At 43.9% G+C, this 19,976-nt stretch overlaps 1 protein-coding gene across 1 annotated transcript in view; it reads right to left on the bottom strand.

Moving 5' to 3' along the window:
* LOC143925637 (guanylate-binding protein 1-like) overlaps nt 1-19,976 on the bottom strand; it is a 73,169-nt gene that overhangs the window by 43,452 nt on the left and 9,741 nt on the right. Inside the window, exons 2-5 of the mRNA XM_077450103.1 lie at nt 12,174-12,243; nt 3,563-3,763; nt 3,356-3,483; nt 3,251-3,273 (exon numbers count right to left, since the gene is read on the bottom strand). Of these exons, the coding sequence (XP_077306229.1) occupies nt 3,251-3,273; nt 3,356-3,483; nt 3,563-3,763; nt 12,174-12,219 (398 nt within the window). The 5' untranslated portion in view covers nt 12,220-12,243. The remainder of the gene's footprint in view (nt 1-3,250; nt 3,274-3,355; nt 3,484-3,562; nt 3,764-12,173; nt 12,244-19,976) is intronic.

Below are 19,976 nucleotides of genomic sequence, written 5' to 3'. Positions count from 1 at the left end.
CTTAAGGACCAGAGGTCTTTTTGCAATTTCGCACTGCGCTGCTTTAACTGGTAATTGCGCGGTCATGCAATATTGCACCCAAACGAAATTTGCGTCCTTTTCTTCCCACAAATAGAGCTTTCTTTTGATGGTATTTGATTGCCTCTGCGATTTTTTTTTTTTGCGATATACGGTAAATGAAAAAAGAGCGAAAATTTTGAAAAAAAAAGATATTTTCTTCTTTTTGTTATAAGAAAAATCGAATAAACTAAATTTTAGTCATACATTGAGGGCAAAATTTATTCAGCCACATGTCTTTAGTAAAAAAAATGTCAATAAGCGTATATTTTTTGGTTTGCGCAAAAGTTATAGCGTCTACAAACTAGAGTACATTTTCTGGAATTTACACAGCTTTTAATTTATGACTGCCGATCTCATTTCTTGAGGTGCTAAAATGGCAGGGCAGTACAAATCCCCCCCAAATGACCCCATTTTGGAAAGTAGACACCCCAAGGAAATTGCTGATGGGTATGTTGAGCCCATTGAATATTTATTTTTTTTGTCCTAAGGGATTGAATAATGACAAAAAAAAAAAAAAAAATTTTTTTTTACAAAAAGTTGTCACTAAATGATATATTGCTCACACATGCCATGGTTATATGTGAAATGACACCCCAAAATACATTCTGCTGCTTCTCCCGAGTACGGGGATACCACATGTGTGGGACTTTTTGGGAGTCTAGTCGCGCACGGCACCCCGAAAACCAATCACCACCTTCAGGATTTCTAAGGGTGCAAATTTTTGATTTAACTCCTCACTACCTATCACAGTTTCGAAGGCCATAAAATGCCAAAATAGCACAAAACCCCCCCCAAATGACCCCATTTTGGAAAGTAGACACCCCAAGCTATTTACTGAGAGGCATGTTGAGTCCATGGAATATTTTATATTTTGCCAAAAGTTGCGGGAATATTACAAACTTTTTTTTTTTTGCACAAAGTTGTCACTAAATGATATATTGCTCACACATGCTATGGGCAGAAGTCAAATTACACCCCAAAATAAATTCTGCTGCTTCTCCCGAGTACGGGGATACCACATGTGGGGGACTTTTTGGGAGCCTAGTTAACTAGCTACCTAGCGACACTAGCGACACTGATGCAGCGTTCAGAAAAATTATCGCTTAGTGACACTGGCAAAAGGGGGTGAAAGGGTTAACTAGCGGAAATCAGGGGGTTAAAACCATTATTGGGTAGTATATCGGGGTACCTAGCGCTATAAAAACCTGGCGGTGAACCTAAAAAAATAACTAGCTACCTAGCGACTGTAGCGACACTAATGCATCGATCAGAAAAACGATCGCTTAGTGACACTGGCAAAAGGGGGTGAAAGGGTTAACTAGCGGCAATCAGGGGGTTAAAAACATTATTGGGTAGTATATCGGGGTACCTAGCGATATAAAAACCTGACGGTGAACCTAAAAAAATAACTAGCTACCTAGCGACACATGCAGCGATCAGAAAAATGATCGCTTAGTGACACTGGCAAAAGGGGGTGAAAGGGTTAACTAGCGGCAATCAGGGGGTTAAAAACATTATTGGGTAGTATATCGGGGTACCTAGCGCTATAAAAACCTGGCGGTGAACCTAAAAAAATAACTAGCTACCTAGCGACTGTAGCGACACTAATGCAGCGATCAGAAAAACGATCGCTTAGTGACACTGGCAAAAGGGGGTGAAAGGGTTAACTAGCGGCAATCAGGGGGTTAAAAACATTATTGGGTAGTATATCGGGGTACCTAGCGATATAAAAACCTGGCGGTGAACCTAAAAAAATAACTAGCTACCTAGCGACACTAGCGACACATGCAGCGATCAGAAAAATGATCGCTTAGTGACACTGGCAAAAGGGGGTGAAAGGGTTAACTCTAGGGGCAATCAGGGGGTTAAATCTTTATTGGGGGGTGATAGGGGGCTACCCTGGACCTAACACTAACTGTCCTGACAGTTTTTACTGTCACAACTGACACTGAATGCATTGATCAGTAAAGAAATGATCAATGCAATCAGTGACACTGTGACTGGGGGGGGAGGGGGGGCGGGGGGGGGGATCGGGGGGCGATCGGGGGGGGGATCGGGGGGGGTTTGTGTGCCTGTGTGTACCTACATGTCAGTGTAGTGTTCGTGCAGACTTACTTTTACTCTTCTCCTCGTAGTCCGGTCAAAAAGACCGCCCCGAGGAGAATGACATCACTTCCTCCTTCCTGTGTAAACAATACACAGGGGAGGAAGCTTCTCATTGGCCAGGAGCGATCCAGAGGGGGTGGCCGAAAACGAACGGCCATCCCCTCATCACGGAGCGCTCCTGGACCGAATCGGACCGCCGTAACCAGCGGGAGGGGGTCCGATGGGACCCCCCACCCGCTGGAAGGCAATCACGTAGATGTACGTGATTCTGCCTGCCTGTGCCATTGTGCTGACATACAATGGCAATACGGCGGTCCTGAAGTGGTTAAATTTACTAATATCTAAAGTAGCACATCTACCTTAGTTAGGGGCAGCAGCCGTTTTATATATTATTTAGTTTTTTAGTCCACATTAATTCTGTTTAATATAGACAGGAGTGAAGTACATACATCTTTCATTTTCTATCTTCTAAACCTGAACGGTTTAAAGGGTCTGGTTTGGATTTTTGGGGGAAAAAAATTGGCGTGGAGTTCCCCTTAAAATCCATACCAGACCTGAAGGGCCTGGTAATTGAATTTGGGGGGAACCCCACCCTTTTTTTTACTTTTTATCAATGACTTTCAATGACTGTTCTCTGTATTACGAGGAGCCGACAATTCATTATAGCCACCAGTGCTTTTAAATTACTTTTTTTTCCTGCAGAAATTACACTTTGTGCAGGGACAGTTCTAAGCACGGGAAACATGCGCCCCTTTACAGACATACTATACACACCCCCCAGGTATGAAAATTAAAGGAATATTACACTTTTATTGTTTCACTTTAAGCATTATTAAAATCCCTGCTCCCGAAAAAATGGCAGTTTTTAAAACTTTCTTTTGCATTGATATATGTCCTCTTGGGCAGGACCCAGGTCCTCAAACCCTTTTTATGAGAATAACGTTCATATAAGTCTTTAAAATTAGCACTTTAGATTTCTCCCATAGACTTGTACAGGGTGTTCCACGGCTTTTCGATTGAACAGGTGAACAGACAATGCTCAAGGTGAACATGAGTTCGACTTGAACTCGAAGCTCATCCCTACACCTGACTATAACTTTGCTTGACCTGACAGTACTTTATTTGAACATTAAGAAAAATCATGAAGGGCCAATTAAGGACAAATAGGCAATTTATATCTTTTTCTCACCTTCTCTACATCACCGAGACCTTCTGTGTCCAATAGAACCAGAGTGTGATTCCTTTTGGTGGGGTGAGGAACACACCACATCCAGATACCCTTGGTTTTAGATTGAACTGTAGCACCCAGGCTGAATCCTTCAATTATAAAACTTAGAAAAATTATATATTAAACTTGCAGCAGTAGCTATATAGCTTCTTTCTAACTGACACTCACCTTTCTGAGCTCCAGCCAACTTGTTCATCAAGTAGGACTTTCCTGTACGGTACAGGCCAACAATTGACACCACCACCACTGGTTGGTGGATCTTGGAGAGGATTGTGATGGCCTCAGGGTTTACCACAAGCTTTGCATTTCCATCTTCTACTGTGTTCTCAATTAGGCAAACTGGGGCTTTCATCTTGATGGAAATCAGCTCTAAATGAAGGGAAGTTACAATAAACCTATGAGAAAGAACCTGCAAGCTGTAGGTAAAGCATAGATCAATTTTCCCACCCGCTGTACAATAAGAAAGTATATGCCCTGGCACCATGGTCAGTTTATGTGCCTCCATCTTCCACAGCTCCCCCCGCCTGTCAGCTCGTGACAGTGTCCGCCTCTACATTTTCACACAATCCTCTGGGCTTAATAATATTAGGTGTCCCAGTGTGCTTTATAAAAACAAAATACCATTCTATACCTTATTTCAGAGCGCCGCTCAGCACTCATGTGACCGCCAACCCCCCCCCTCCTGACTGACATCAGCGAGGGATTCTCAGCCCCTCCCGCTGTAGTTGTCAGATCGAGAGACGGGAGAACTATATGGGTATAGATTGAATTCAGATTTTGATTTATATTTATTTCTTTGTTTTATAAATTTTTAGGCTTGTGAAACAATGATAATATTTATAATTTTTTTTGGATACAGTTGGTTATATATAAAAATGTATGATATGTGTTTGTTCTTATTTAGTGCATATCGAATGTAATGAGAAAAGCGGTAGCACCTGATGACCCATGACTCAACATATATCGACATGCTTTTTTTCTTTTTTTGTTAATTAGCTTTATTGGCGTTGAATGATTGATTAATTGATCCTAGACATGTGCACTGCCAAAAAATGTGTTTGTTTTCATTTTATTCGCTTTTGTTCTTTTTTTCATTTTTTGGGTCATTTGTTATGATCGAAATTCGTACATTCGTAAATTCATACATTCATAAATTAGTACATTCCTAAATTCATACATTCGTAAATTAGTACATTCATACATTCGTAAATTGGTACATTCGTAAATTATAAAATTCGTAAATTTCTACATTCATAAGTTCGTAAATTCATACATTCGTAAATTGGTACATTCATAAATTATAAAATTCGTAAATTTGGAAAATTCAAAATTCAAAAAACCGAAAACCCAAAAATTTGCAAATCTGAAATAATAACTAACTATTAAATTATAGGTATTGTAATTTCCTTTCAAATTTGGCTGTTAGTGAATGTAACGAATATGAATTTATCTCAAGTTACGAATTACCTGAAATAACAAATACCGCATCAAAACAAATGGAATGGAACAAATGAATAATAAATAATAATAATAAAACGTTTTTATTATTATTATTATTATTTATTATTATTAATTCATTATGATCCATTCGTTTAGATATGCCATTTGTTATTTCGGAAAATTATTTGTAACTTAGGACAAATTTGTATTTGTTATGTTCACTAACAGCCAAATTTGAAAGGAAATTCCAATACCGATAATTTAATAGTTAGTAATAGTTAAGTTATAATTAGTTAATTATTATTTCAGATTTCCTAATTTCCGAATGTACGAATTTAAGCATGTACGAATTTACGAATGTGTGAATGTACGAATTTACCAATTTCAGAATATTTAACTTTATGAATATTCGGAACAATTCGTTAAACAAGTTTTCATTAATTCGGATATTTCTGAATGAACGAATTTGTCGAGATTCGTTAAAAAAATTATTCAGAACGAAACAAATTGCACATGTCTAAGATCCCATATAAGAAAAAAGTGCATAGAATAAAATTATTGTATGTGTCTAATTGTTAAGAAGAGCAGCCCCAAACCGTCATGCATTTGACACTAATATGGAACCTGAATTGATGTCTTCTTTAAATACATTTTAAGTGCAGCAATCCCATTTGTACTTTTTCTATATATGTAGGAAGGCCAGTATGGTGGCCTGAATTTATGGGAGGAGCCCGGGGGGTATTTAACCAGCCTGCTCGCCTGTGGTCTTTGTCAGTTTCCTGTGCGTGATACTACATCACTAGGCCGACTATTCGAGATTTAACAGCGTTCGTTAGTTCCTTCTCCAGAGGTCTCGTGGTTTTTGTTTCCCGATCGTGAGTTGTACAATGTGTCTGGCTCGGCTGTCGCAGGTAGGGTTTTGACCTTCATTTCATGCATTTCTGTTAGATATCTTGTCACGAATCTCGATATCAAAACGTACGAGTCATTCGTTGAAACCCTACACATAGCCATATTGTTAGCCACTCACTCGTACCTCTGTTGTAACCGAAATTTTCTCATTTCACGTGTCTTACTTCAATTTGAACTTTAGGAATGTCTCATGTTGTATCTTCACCTCGGTGCCATGCTCCACAGACAGGTCGTTGCCAGTCGCGAAATCAAAGCACAGCGATTCGTGTCTCCGTTATGGCTAAATCATTTTAATCATTTCACTGTCATGTACCGCTCTCCGATTCGAATCTAGTCACATCCATCATGCACCAATTCATCCTGGTGTGCCCCAGTTGTTTTTGGCCTCATTTCAGTACATGCTCCAGAGTCCGGTCGTTGCCAGTCGCAGTTTGCGGCTCACCGATTCGTGCCTCTGTCATGGGAACTCATTTTACTGTCACGTATCACATTCCGATTCGAAACCGGTCGCATCCTCATGTACCCCAGATATTTGTTGGCAACATTTCTGTACACGCCCCAGAAACCGGTTCATTTTCAGTCGCAGTCGCAGCAAAACCGGTTTATGCCTCTGTCATGGCAAAGCTCTCATTTAATTTCACTGTCACATACCGTGCTCCGGTTCGAATCCAGTGGCATCCATGATGCATCGATTCGTCTCGGTGTGCCCCAGTTGGCTTGGCCTCATTTAATTTCTTCTTTTTTTTTTTTTTTTAAGTTCACAGTTTTATCTGGATTGCTAGTCGCAGTCACGGCACCAATTTTGCAATGGCACAAAACATTTCACTCATTTAATTTTTCATGCAGCTGTCGTATCAAGTCAAAGACTCAAAACCACATCAAACCAACTAAGTCGCCTAAACGCACTGCGGAGTTGTACGAGTCAGTCACTTAAGTCACCTTTTCAAGTTAGTCAAACTCCTCACCAGTTGCCATCTGTCATTTCTCTCTCCAGGTCAGTCAAGTTCAGTAGGTCTACCCTGCACCAGGTTGGATGGTATTTCCCTAGGTTAAAAAAAATATATATATATGTGTGTGTGTATATATATATATATATATATATATATATATATATATATACACGTATGTGTATACGCCCATCTTTTAAAGGACAGGAGCTGACAAGAGAAAAAAATCTTGACTTATGTCAACCCTCAATAGGTTTATGGTCGACCATCTTGTGACCTCGAAAAGACAGGAAATCCCGTCTAGGGTACAAGCCACCTAGAGCCATGTCTCAAGCTGGCAGCGAAGACCTCACCACCCCTCTGTCTCCTTCCCCAGTGTCAGTGAGTGGCAGCGTGCAGTCCCTCAGGGGATGGAGCATCCACAAGCTGACGGCAGAACTAAGGTGCAGGGGTGTGCCTTTCCCCGCCACAGCCAGGAAGGCAGAGCTTTTCAGGCTCCTTTTCCTCCCGCTAGCCACAGCTGGGCCCGGTACCTAACAGGCTTCTCTCCAATCAATTTCCGTTGCCATATCACAACTCCACACCATGGTGTCATCTTTGGCAAACACAGTCACAGACGTCCAGGCCAGAGTGGTGCTCTTAGAGGCTCACTGGGCCACGACTATCTCTGACCCAACCGCAGTTCAGATTCTGACACCACTTCCGATAGGTACCACAGAGACAAGTCCCGTTATCTGCCCAGCACATTTAGTTCCAGCCAGCATAAGGAAAGACATCCTGGATGGCAAGGACATCAACCTTGCCTCCTTATTTATTTCTGTCCACGCCCTGGCAGAAAACAAAGCCTATACCTGGGGAGATGTCTCAGTGGTCCCCAAGGCCAAAGACCATAGGCTCAACCGGAAGAAACTGGAACTAGCCTTCGGGATGCTGAGGGATGTCATATGCTCAGCCTCCCCCAGCAGAAGGGATGAGCAGGACTTGTATCTCCACACCGTGGTGGACCTGGGCTACAAATACAGAGGGTTTTCATTCTACGATTACCATCATTCTCTCTCCGCAAAGGCAGCTGCCAGGCTGGTGCAATTTCAAACAGCCACGGATTGGAGCCTCATGGACACTGAGTTATTCTGTCATCATTTTGCCGGCTTGCGCTCACTGCTGTGCGCGATCTGCCAGTCCTCCACCCACACTGCTACCTGGTGCGCCAACGCAGCAGTCAGTCACCCCTTTGAGTTCCCCACTACATCCAGTACAGTTCAAGGTCCATCAGCCCCAGTACAGAAGCCCCAGGTAGATAAGTTCGGACACTCTGTTCGGACTACAGGAGGAGCAGTCATCTGCAACAACTATAACTATGGCTGTCATTTTAGCCAATGCCGCCTGCTTCACGTCTGTGTCATATGCCGCAGGGCACATCCAAGAAATCTGTGTGAGGTTAAACAAAAGAACTCATGACTAAGCCGTATAGATGTCCTGTGGTTGGGATACTATCTCACCTCACACCCCACTCCCTCACTAGCCACCTTCCTCATCCAAGGATTTACTGCAGGCTTTCATACCGGCCTCATCTCCCTGCCCCACACAACCTATGAGTGCAGGAATCTCTGCTCAGCGGCAACCAACAAGCAGACCATAGACCAGTTGCTACAAGCTGAACTAGAGGGAGGCTTTGTCATAGGTCCCTTTGCGCAGCCCCCTTTCAACACCTGGAGAGTTATCCTTATTGGGCTTGTCAGGGGCAAGTTCTCTAATAAAGTCAGTTTGGTGTACGACCTGTCTGCACCTCATTCTTCCCACGTTCCCAGCCTGAATTCCCTGATCCCCTCCAAAGAGTTTTCCTTGAATTATGCCTCAGTTGACATGGTAATCCAGGCCATCCTTAAAGCAGGCACAGGAGACTGGCTATCCAAGGCTGATCTCAGATGCCTTTAAGCTTTTGCCTATCCACCCGTCTCTCTGGTGCTGGCATGGTATTAAATGGAGAGACGTGTACTATTTCGCTATCAAGCTGACATTTGGCTCTAAGAGCAGCCTCTGGCTCTTCGACACGTTTGCACAATCTCTCCCCTGGATTCTATTACACAAAGCTTAGTGTCAGGAAGTTATCCATTACCTGGACAAATTCTTGTTAAAGTGGTTGTAAACCCTTACAACACACTTTGACCTACAGGTAAGCCTAGATTAAGGCTTACCTGTAGGTCCAAGAAATATCTCCTAAACCTACACGGTTTAGGAGATATTTGCCGAAAGACAGGCACTGCTGCCTACGGCGCATGCGCCGTAGAGAGCGGCGCACAGGCGCACTGAGTGTGGCATCATCAACGATGAAGAAGCCGCGCGTGTCGGCTCCCGTGCGCATGCACGGGAGTGACGTCATCGCGGCTTCGCCGAATGACAGAAGCAGAGCAGCGAGACCCCACCGAGAAGATGGATGCGCCGACTACAGGGGACAGCGGTGACATCGCTGGCTCCTGTGTCAGGTAAGTGACACATAATGGACTACTATGCGATGCATAGTAGTCCATTATGCTTTGCCTTTGCAGGGAATGAAAGAGGAAGTAAACTCATCAGGGTTTACTTCTTCTTTAATAGAGCAGCCCGGGGTGCCACCAGGAGACCTCAACAAGTTGAGAGTCGTCTTTGGAAATCTCAATATCCCCATCGCTGAAAAAACGGACCAACACACTCCATCACCTTCCTCTGAGTCAACCTGGACCCTTGCTCCATGCAGGCCAGCCTTCCCCTCAACAAACTGACCCACATTAGGTCAGTTCTCCAAGAGTTCACCTATACGAGAGGGTGTATGAAAAAAGAGCTCCAGACGCTATTGGACATGCTTAATTTTGCGCCTATTGGTCTATCTCTCACAGGCACAAGACCCCAATCAGATCCTCAGCCTGGACACTGCAGCTATAGCAGACTAATCAATGTGGGAGGAGTTCCTTTCCACCTGGAATGGCATATCTATGTTCATACAGTCTATCTCGTCCTTGTCACCGCAGGTGGTGACAGATGCTGCAGCCTCCACAGGCTTCGCTGCAATTTTTGGCCACCATTGGTTTGCTGGACCCTGGCCATCACAGATACTTTTAATCCCCGTATTTAGCCGGACCTCCTCCTTCTTCAAGCTCTACCCGATCGTAGCAGCCACCCAGCTCTGGGGTCATAACTGGACAGGACAAACCATAGGCTTCACCACCAACAATCAGGGCACGGCTGATATTATTAATAAATGCAGGTCCAAGTCGCTCTCGGTGATGTCCTTCTTACGCAGGCTGGTACAGCTGTCTCTACAGCATCAGTTTAATGTTCACTGTACATTCATCCCAGGTAAATACAACCTTGCAGCAGGCGCACTCTCACACTTTAATTTCATCTCCTTCTTCCGGTAGGTTCCAGAAGCCGATCAGGTGTCAGCCCCTATCCCGGTTTGGTCCCAGCTGACCCTGGACTAGAGCAGCATCTGCATGGAGCCACCCGGCTCATCAACCAGTCTCTGTCCTATAACACACTCAAAGCCTACCGTATAGCTTGGGATGTGTTTAACAAGTTCCTAGCTACCTGCTCAGCAGGAACACCAACAGACGCCAGGCACATACTGGCCTTTGTCTCATATTGCCATAGTCAGTTGGCCCTATCCTACAATACTATCCGGGTATACTTAGCCAGCATACAGCACTTTCTGGCACTTTGAGATCCCGCAAAACCATTCGTGTTTGCGTCCGATGCAATCCGAGCTGTCCTGCGTGGCATCCAGAAGCGGCAGCCGGTAGTTAAAGCCAAACGTCTTCCTATTACAAGTACCATCTTTAGAGATATGTCTGCTATGCTTGCCAGTTCCCCATTTGGTGTTCTCCCCATCCTGGTCATACAAGCAGCCATCTACCTGGCCTACTATGGGTTCTTGCAGCCTAGCGAGTTCACCTATAACAACTCAGCCGGTGAAGATGTCACTTGGTTTGCTATCAAGACCATTTCACTCTTCACCTCACGGTATCCAAAACCCAGCAGGCAGGCTCCAGATAGACATCCATCTCTATAAGACTGACAATGCCTGGTGTCCAGTTACCGTGCTTAGTCATCTACTCTCACTTCTGCCTGAACAGCCAAACTCTAGTCCCCTTCTACCCTTTCTGGTCAAACCTTTGAGTGCCTGCCAGTTCATGAAACACGTGAGGATTCTCCTTTTCATAACTTACACCTCAAACCCAGTGAGTACTCCGGCCACTCTTTCCGTATCGGAGCAGCCTCGACCGCATCTCGGCATGGGGTCCCAGATCACGTCATTAAGAGACTAGGCAGATAGAAGTCGGCCTGCTTCGCCCGGTATATCCTTAATCCTCAGGTGGAAATGTCACGGGCGTTCATCCAACTTGCTCAATGAATAAGGCCGCGTACACACGGGCGGATTGTCCGGCCAACTTAGTCCGCTGAAACACAGTTCAGCGGACAATCCGCTCATGTGTGGGCTTCAGCGGACTGTTTGAGTGGACAGTCTAGTGAACCAAGTCTTTCGGAATTTCCGTAAGTTTGTCCGTCGAAACTTGGTTTCAGCGGACAGTCCGCTCGTGAGTAGGCATGTTGGACGGACTAAGTATGGCGCATGCTCAGAAAGGATTTACACGGCCGAAAGTTGCATTGCAGTGTATTGGACGTCGAATTTCTAGTCCCGTCGTACGTGCTGTACACGTCATTGCGCAAGTTTTCAGCGGACTGTTCGTTCATCGTATGTGGTCAAGTCCGTTCATTGAAAAGTACGACGGACAGTCTGTCAGACTGTCTGACGAACTAAGCTGGGCGGACAATCCGCCCGTGTGTACGCGGCCTAAGACTGGAAATGAATAAAGAACTTTTACCAATACCTGAGTGCTTTGCCCCCTTATTTTGGTATACCGTCCATTAGACCAGGGCACACTTCAGGTCCATTTCATATTGTAAATCTTATGGTTAGTTTCTCTTGTTCGGATACGTATCGGCCATAGGGCTTCAACCATAAGTAGGAAGGCCAGTGTGGTGGCCCAAATTTATGGGAGAAGCCTGGGGGGTATTTAACCAGCCCACTCGCCTGTGGTCTTTGTTGGGATCCGGTACGCGATACCTACCCTCCCATCCCCCTTTTTAGGGCATTTCTCAAATCATTTCTCTTCATGAATATTCATTTCTAATCTTGGGTATGCCCCCTTATTTTGGTATACCGTCCATTAGACCAGAGCACACTTTAGGTCTATTTCATATTATAAATCTTATGGTAAGTTTGTCTTGTTTGGATACGTATCGGCCATAGGGCTTCAACCATAAATATATATAATGCATATAAAACTGTGAGAACGTAATACAGATTGAGCAAAATCAACAGAACCACTCTCATTTGTGACTGATTTCAGGGAACCCAAAGTGTCCTCCTCAGCCGTGCCTCACCTTTGTATTTAGGAGAGATAAAATGACTCTAATGTGATCAGAGTGCTTGTTATACCCACCTCCATGTGCATTGCGCTTGTGTGTTTGGCGTCTGCGAGAGGCCATCTCAGCTTCCTGTTTAAGTGAAATCTGTGAGGAAATAGAAGACACAGAAGAATCAAATTCCATATCATCATCATCATTCATTCATTTATCTTTCCATCCCTCCATCTCCATCAGATCCTTTACCATTTTCTCAGCTGGTCTGTATGAGAATTCACTCTGCCCATGGTTAGTATTCCATTTGTAAGCATATACACACAACTATAACAATTTAGATGTCAACACACAACGCTAAAGATCCCTACGATTACTACACAGCACTGTCCATTCTGATTATTCTACTCACAAAGTAACCACCATCTTTCCAAATAACATTAATACTACCTGTATGTGGGGAGGTGCAGCATGGCTTGCTGTATCTTACTGTGGCCCTGTGGACTGTTTTTTCCGGTGCTGTACCTTCTTGATGCCCTGTGGACTGTTTCCTCTTTGCCATGTCAAATTACCGCCCTGAGGTACGTTCTCACCTTGCGGTGCCAGCATAGAAGGACGGGAGGGCTCGGGGACTCACGCCTAGGATGTCTGATGGCCCAGGGCCGCCAGTGGGATGGTCTGGGTGCTGGGTGGCTTGTCTTGAGGTTCCGTGTGGGAAGGGTCTTTTGAGCCTGTGCAGGATCCAGGTAGAGAGAAGGGCAGGATGTGCAGGCAGAGAGGCAGCTGGGCAATGGAATGCAGAAGATCACTCCTGGAGGCCCCACCTCAGTCTGGGGTCCTCACAGGCACAGGCAGCATACAGGGCTGGCAGCATGGACAAAAACTGGGACTGTTGCTCTCAGCTCGTGTAAATAAACCTGAGCTGGGGCATGATCTTGCGAGTCAGGCAATCTGATGGCTGAGGGGGTTGGGTAACAGGCTCTGCCCCCTCCTGTGCGGCCGCACTAGGCACAGCTGAAGGCAAGTTTTTTTTCATTCTTAAGCAAGGCAAAGAGTGGGAAGAAGAGGTCACTGTACCCACCAGGCCCCGGCACATGGGGGGTACAGCGCTCCAAACTTAGCTCTGAGGAAGTGGCGACTCCCCTCGAAAACGTGTCCGTTTTTTTGGACTTTTCATCTCAAAGTGGGCACTCGTGGGCTGACCATGCTGAATGGAGCACTTTGTGGACTGTATTTTGCTTGAACTCATTATTTGTTTGCGAGTATATTTTTATACACTTTTTAACTGCTTCCCGACCAGCCCGCGCAGTTATACTGTGGCAGGTTGGCTCGCCCGAGTCGTCGTAGCTGTACATCGACCGCTTTAAGACCACAAGGGGGCACGCGCACACGCGACGACTGAATCGATGCATATGCCCGGTGGTCGCAATGTCCACACAGAGACAGAACGGAGGTCTGTCAATGTAAATAGACAGATCTCCGTTATGTCAGAGGTGAGGAGACTGATTAGTTGTTCCTAATGCTTAGGAACAACAATCGGTCTCCTCCCACAGTTAGCAACACTCCCTAGGGCACACATTTAACCCTTTGATCACCCTCTAGTGTTAACCCTTTCCCTTCCAGTGACATTTACACAGTAATCAGTGGCTATTTTCAGCTCTGATCGCTGTATAAATGTCAATGGTCCCAAAACAGTGTCAAAAGTGCCTGATCTGTCCGCCGCAATGTCGCAGTCCTGTAAAAAAATATCGCAGATCACCGCCATTACTAGTAAATTAAAAAAAAATAATAATAATAAAAATGTCATAAATTTGTCCCCTTTTTTGTACTTTACACTTTAACTTTGCGCAAACCAATCAATATATGCTTATTGCGATTTTTTTTAACAAAAATATGTCAAAAAAAATATATATTTTCTTCTAAACTGAGGAAGAAATGTGTTTTGTTTTTTTAAAAAGTGGAGATATTTATTATAGTAAAATATATATATATATATTTTATTTTCAAAATTGTCGCTCTTTTTTTGTTTATAGCGCAAAAAAAAAAAATTGCAGGGGTGATCAAAAACCACCATAAGAAAAAAAAGGATGTAAATTTTGTTACTACTACTACCTGTTAAATGTTATTCTTAATACAGAATAGAGAGAATTTCTGAAAATGTCACATTATGGTCTCAAGAAAAACATTCAATCTGGAGAGAAATTATTCTGATAATCTTCGTCTTTGCCCCACTTCACACAGAATGAATGGACATGCAGTTTCTCAGGATGAATAGCTCTGTATATTTATTATAAGTAAATCCCTATAGTGTCTATTTACTCCACTCATCCTCATCATGTGACAAACACAGAAAAATGTAGATCAGATATTATCACCAGAATATAATAGAACTCTCATCCATACTGACAGATTCCAGTTTTGTCCATTCTCAGGATTATAAAGTCTGGAAATTCTCAGTTTTTTATTCTGCAGACTTTTCATCACTTCCATTGAGCTGATCGCATTGAGCTGATTTACTAAAGGAGGAAAACCTGTTCTCATTCACAGAAAATGTTCTCTTTTCAATGGAAATTTTCACTGATCTTAGTGAATGAGGTGACGCTGTGCACACTTCAATCATCCAATCATGTGTGAGCAAACATTCTTTCTTTTTTTATCTGCAGTGGGCGTCCATAGGGGTGCATGGGCACGACCCCCCCCCCCCCCCTCCAGGCAGTCATAAAAATATAATTTTTTTTAAACTGCCCCTTTAAAAAAAAATCGAAAAAAAAGGTCATTAAGTGCACTTTGTCCGGACACAGTGCACTATGGGAAGCGCCATGTCTATGCAATCACAAGATTGCAGACGCGGCTTTTCATTTGCAGGCTTTTAACCCGCCTTGTGGCACGATCCATCGCACCGAGCTGCATCCGCATGGATGCTTTGCTGTTTAAGTTACTTCCGGCTTCCCTGTTCCAGAGACCAGATGGAAACTGGAAGTGAGTCGGCAGCTCCATGGGACGCACTGTCTGAGCGGAGCTGCCTGTGTAAGGTAAGTTTGATGACCCATAGGTCGAAACGCGTCGGGAAGACTCTACCACTGCCTATTTTATCTGACATGTTTGCTATCAACTACTGGAATGTGAGTTTGATATTTTATTTTTATTAAAAAAAATTTAAACGTTATTACACCATCCTGGCTTTATCCTTCCATTACATGTCTGGGTTGATGTCGGAGCTGTCTCTTTAAAAGCTGTTACCACATACAGTCTAATACATTGAAAGAACCATTTGTCGTGGGATCCACACAACCATAGAACGCTGAATCAGTGCCTCAGTATTTGGAATCATAAGTGATTTTTGACCCCTTAGATATATGTCTATTCGGGTCATTTCCATCTGGTAAGCCTGCGCTTCTTAAGGTGGTGGGATTTGCACTGCGGTGGAATTTTCATGGTTACATCTGATTTGGATTCCTGTTTTCACCACATTTTGTTGGGACTCATGTTTATGTATTTACCATTACAAAATATGGACTCCACTTAATTATTATTTATGTTTATATTTCACTATTTTTGTTTATATTTTTATATCTGTGTTTATATCTCACAAAAAAATTCATGGCCACATGAATACATGGTATAGGGCTTCCTATATCCTTTTTTTATATATGTTGTTCACTTTTTCATATTTATCAATTTTTTCTGCCTTCACTCCTTATTTGATTATTGTGGCAGCAAAGGTTTAGCGCTTACACTTTACATTCGATAAGTTTCCTTCTTGCCTGAGAGATCCCATTAGAGTTGTTGTATGGAAAGGCTGCCTTACATAGAAACATAAAGCTGGGAGTTACTGACAGATCACATCACACAGACTATAGATGCAACTTGGCTGGGCTCTGGGGAGTAAGGACGAGCAAAAACACCCCCCGTTCGGTTCACACCAGAACCTGTGAACAGACCTAAACTTCGTGTGAACTTTAGAACCTTTTAAAGTCTATCGGACTTGAATGTTCAAAATCTAATTTTAAATGCTAATATGCAAGTTATTGTCCTAAAAAGTGTTTGGGGACCCGGGTCCTGCCCCAGGGGACATGGATCAATGCAAAAAAAAGTTTTAAAAAAGGCAGTTTTTTCAGGAGCAGTGATTTTAATAATGATTAAAGTGAAACAATAAAAGTGTAATATTCCTTTAAATTTCATAGCTGGGGGGTGTCTATAGTATGCCTGTGAAGGGGCGCATGTTTCTGGTGCTTAGAACTGTCCCTGAACAAAGTGTCATTTCTGAAGGAAAAACAGTCATTTAAAATCACTCTATAATGAATTGTCGGCTCCCCGTAATACAGAGAAGTCATTGAAAGTCATTGATAGAAAAAAAAAGCGTGGGGTTCCCCCAAATTCAATTACTAGGCCCTTCCGTTCTGGTATGGATATTAAGGGGAACCTCGCGTCAAAAAAAAAAAAAAAAAAATACGTGGGGTTCCTTCTAAATATCCATATCAGACCATTCAGGTCTGGTATGGATTTTAAGGGGAACTCCACGCCAAATTTAAAAAAACAAAATGGTGTGGGGGTCCCGGTAAAAATTCATACCAGACCCTTTATCTGAGCACGCAACCTGGCAGGCCACAGGAATAGAGGGGGGATGAGAGAGCGCCCCCCCCTCCTGAACCGTACCAGGCCACATGCCCTCAACATTGGGAGGATGCTTTGGGGGTCTGTGACCCCTCAAAGCACCTTGTCCCCATGTTGATGGCTAGTGGTTGTGGGGGTCTGCGGACGGGTGACTTATCAGAATCTGAAAGCCCCCTTTAACAAGGGGACCCCCAGATCCCGGTCCCCCCTGTTTGAATGGTAAGGGGGTACAAAAGTACCCCTACCATTTCACAAAGAAAGTGTAAAAGAATGTTAAAAAAGACAAACACACTTTTGAAAAAGTCCTTTATTAAATTTTTTTTTTTTTTAAAAAGATTCCAGCGGTGGTAATCCACTCTTGCTATCCAGCGATGGATGATCATCTCACCAGGATCTGATCCAGCGACGGGTGATCTCTCACTCCAGTGCAGCAAAAGTGCTAATTTTAAAGGCTAATATGCAAGTTACTGTCCTAAAAAGTGTTTGGGGACCTGACTCCTGCCCCAGGGGACATGTATCAATGCAAAAAAAAGTTTTAAAAAGGGATGTTTTTCAGCAGCACTGATTTTAATGATGCTTAAAGTGAAAAAAAAAGTGAAATATTCCTTTAAATATCGTGCCTGGGGGGTGTCTGTAGTATGCCTGTGACATGGCACGTGTTTCCCGTGTTTAGAACAGTCCCTGCACAAAATGACATTTAACTGGAAAAAAAGTCATTTAAAACTGCTTGCGGTTTTCATGTAATGTCTGGTCCCGGTGTCCTGCCATTGGATACTGGCCGCCCCGTACTGCGCATGTGCAGCGCTTGTGCAGTACGGAGCAGAAGAAGCTTCTGAAAATCTCCGAAGATGAACTGTGCCGTGAGTCGAGGTGGTAGCCCCACCATCCAAGCGGACATAGGGCTGCCGATATTAGAGGGCCCCTCGCGGATTCACTTCGCTCACCACGCTTCGGGCTTGGCCTCGCTGCGCTCGGCTCTTTTATATTCTAACTCTATGTCCACTTGGTTGGTAGGGCTAGAACCTGGACTCATGGTGCAGGTGCCGTTCATCTTCGGCTATTTTCGGAATCTGAGTGTGCTGTGTACTGCGCATGCGCAGTACACAGCGGACACTATCCGATGGGGGACACAATATGATAGGACACCGGCAATATGGATGAAAATCATTGAGAAAAATGACACTTTAACAATGTACCAGTTCAAAATTACAAACAGATTCTACGTAACAATAAACCTACACAGTCCCTGTCTTGTTTGCCCCACCTGTATACTGCTGTTCTGAGTATATAGGGCCTGGGGGCTTACAACTTACAAGGGGTTCCCCTTAATATATGTACAAGACCCAAAGGGGCTGGTAATGCCCCCCCCCATGTCCATTACCAGCCCCTTTGAATCTTGTACGGATATTAAGGGGAACCCCGTACCCAAATTTAAAAAAGGAAAGGCGTGGCCCCCAGGCCCTATATACTTAGAACAGCAGTATACAGGTGGCGCAAACAAGACAGGGACTGTGTAGGTTTGTTGTTAAGTAGAATCTGTTTGTAATTTTGAAATGGTACATTTTTAAAGTGTAGCTCCAGTCAAAAAATCTATTTTTAAGCTTTTTGGAAAACATAGGGAAGGGTTTTCACCCCTGTAACATTTTTTTTTCCATCTGTGCACCTCTTCAGAAGATTTCATCTCACTTTCTGTCCCAAAGACCTATGTTTTTTGAAAATTTGGGTTTTTTAGTAAAACAAGGATTTGGATAAAGCATCAGTGGAGAGGAGACACGTTTTTCCCATCTCAACTCTTACAGGAGAGAATTTCCCTTCCTCACTTCCTGTTGTCTGCTTCCATTTGCAAGTAAGAGATGTTTGTAAGTTGGTTGTTTGAAAGTAGGGGCCTGCCCTATATGCTCTGCAGAAATTTGGGCTTAAGGTTTTGGTGTTGCCACAACACTGTAAGCCCTCAAAGTGGGGTGCGCTGGAACGCCCTGCTGTGAACTATTATATCAAGAATTGTAATTACATGCCATTGTTGAACAGTGGTAGAAAAATTGGACCTTTCATGGTTGTGGTGGTGCTGGTGCCACAACGCTATAAGTCCTCACAGTTACTCTCGGTGGGCGCTGGAACGGGCCCTGCTGTAAAATATTATATCAAGAATTGTAATTACATGCACCTGTTGAACAGGGGCACAAAAAGTGGGCCTTAGGCACTGGTGCCACAACACTGCAACACCTCACAGAAACTCTAGTTGGAGAGCAGGAATGAGCCCTGCTGCAAAGTATTGAATCAAAAATTGTAATTACACGTCCCCGTTAAACAGGGGCTGAAAAATTGGGCCTTAGGCACTGGTGTTGGTGCCAAGACACTGCAACCCCTCACAGATACTCTAGTTGGAGCACAGGAATGAGCTCTGTTGCAAAGTATTGCATCAAAAATTGTAATTACACGCCCCTGTTAGACTGGGGTTGAAAAATTAGGCCTTAGCCACTGGTGGCAGCACCCAGAACCAAAAATGTTCTTCTAAACTATCAGCAGGATCATTGAGGAGGAAGAGGATAGCCACTCAGCATCAGCATAGGCAGTTAAGAAAGGGATCTGACATTTAAAAAAAAAAATTATTTGGTTACATCAGCTTCAGGTAGCTGGTGGTGATCCAAGACTGATTCATCTTTATGAAGGTCAGTCGATCAACCGAGTCGGTGGACAGGCACACCCTGTGATCGGTTACAAAGCTTCCAGCAGCACTGAATGTGCGTTCCGAAAGAACGCTGGATGCAGGGCAGGCTAGTAGCTCAATTTCATACTGTGCAAGCTCTGGCCAGTGATCCATCCTCAAGACCCAGTAACCCAGAGGATTTTTCGGTGGGAAAGGTGTCCAAGTCTGATCTTGCCCCTAGGTATTCCTGCACCATATAAATCAGACACTGGCGATGGTTGCTGGAACAGAGCATACCTTGGAGCTGCGGACTAAAAAAATTATCTGAACGGCCACCTTCTCCACTGCTCCTTGTGTGACTGACTAAAGCCTTACAAAGTCTGAGCAACACGTTGTCCAGGACCAGGAGTTTGTAACCTCCCAATCTCCGGGAACGCGTTGCACTGACCTTTCTGCAAGGCCTCCCGGAGATGTCTCATCCTCTGCGATGGCAAGATAAGGTCCGCAACCTTACCCTTCTACCGTGGATCAAGGAGAGTTGCCAGCCAGTAATGATCCCTCTCCTTGATCCGGAGAATAAGAGGATCCTTCCGCAGGCTTTGCAGGATCAGGGAGGCCATGCAGC

The sequence above is a fragment of the Lithobates pipiens genome, unplaced genomic scaffold (genome assembly GCF_037356315.1).
Source record: "Lithobates pipiens isolate NorthernLeopardFrog02 unplaced genomic scaffold, aLitPip1_a1.2 Scaffold_22, whole genome shotgun sequence".
Lineage (NCBI taxonomy): Eukaryota > Metazoa > Chordata > Amphibia > Anura > Ranidae > Lithobates > Lithobates pipiens.
Note: the sequence above shows the minus strand (reverse complement) of the source record. Positions and strands in the feature narration are given on the sequence as shown.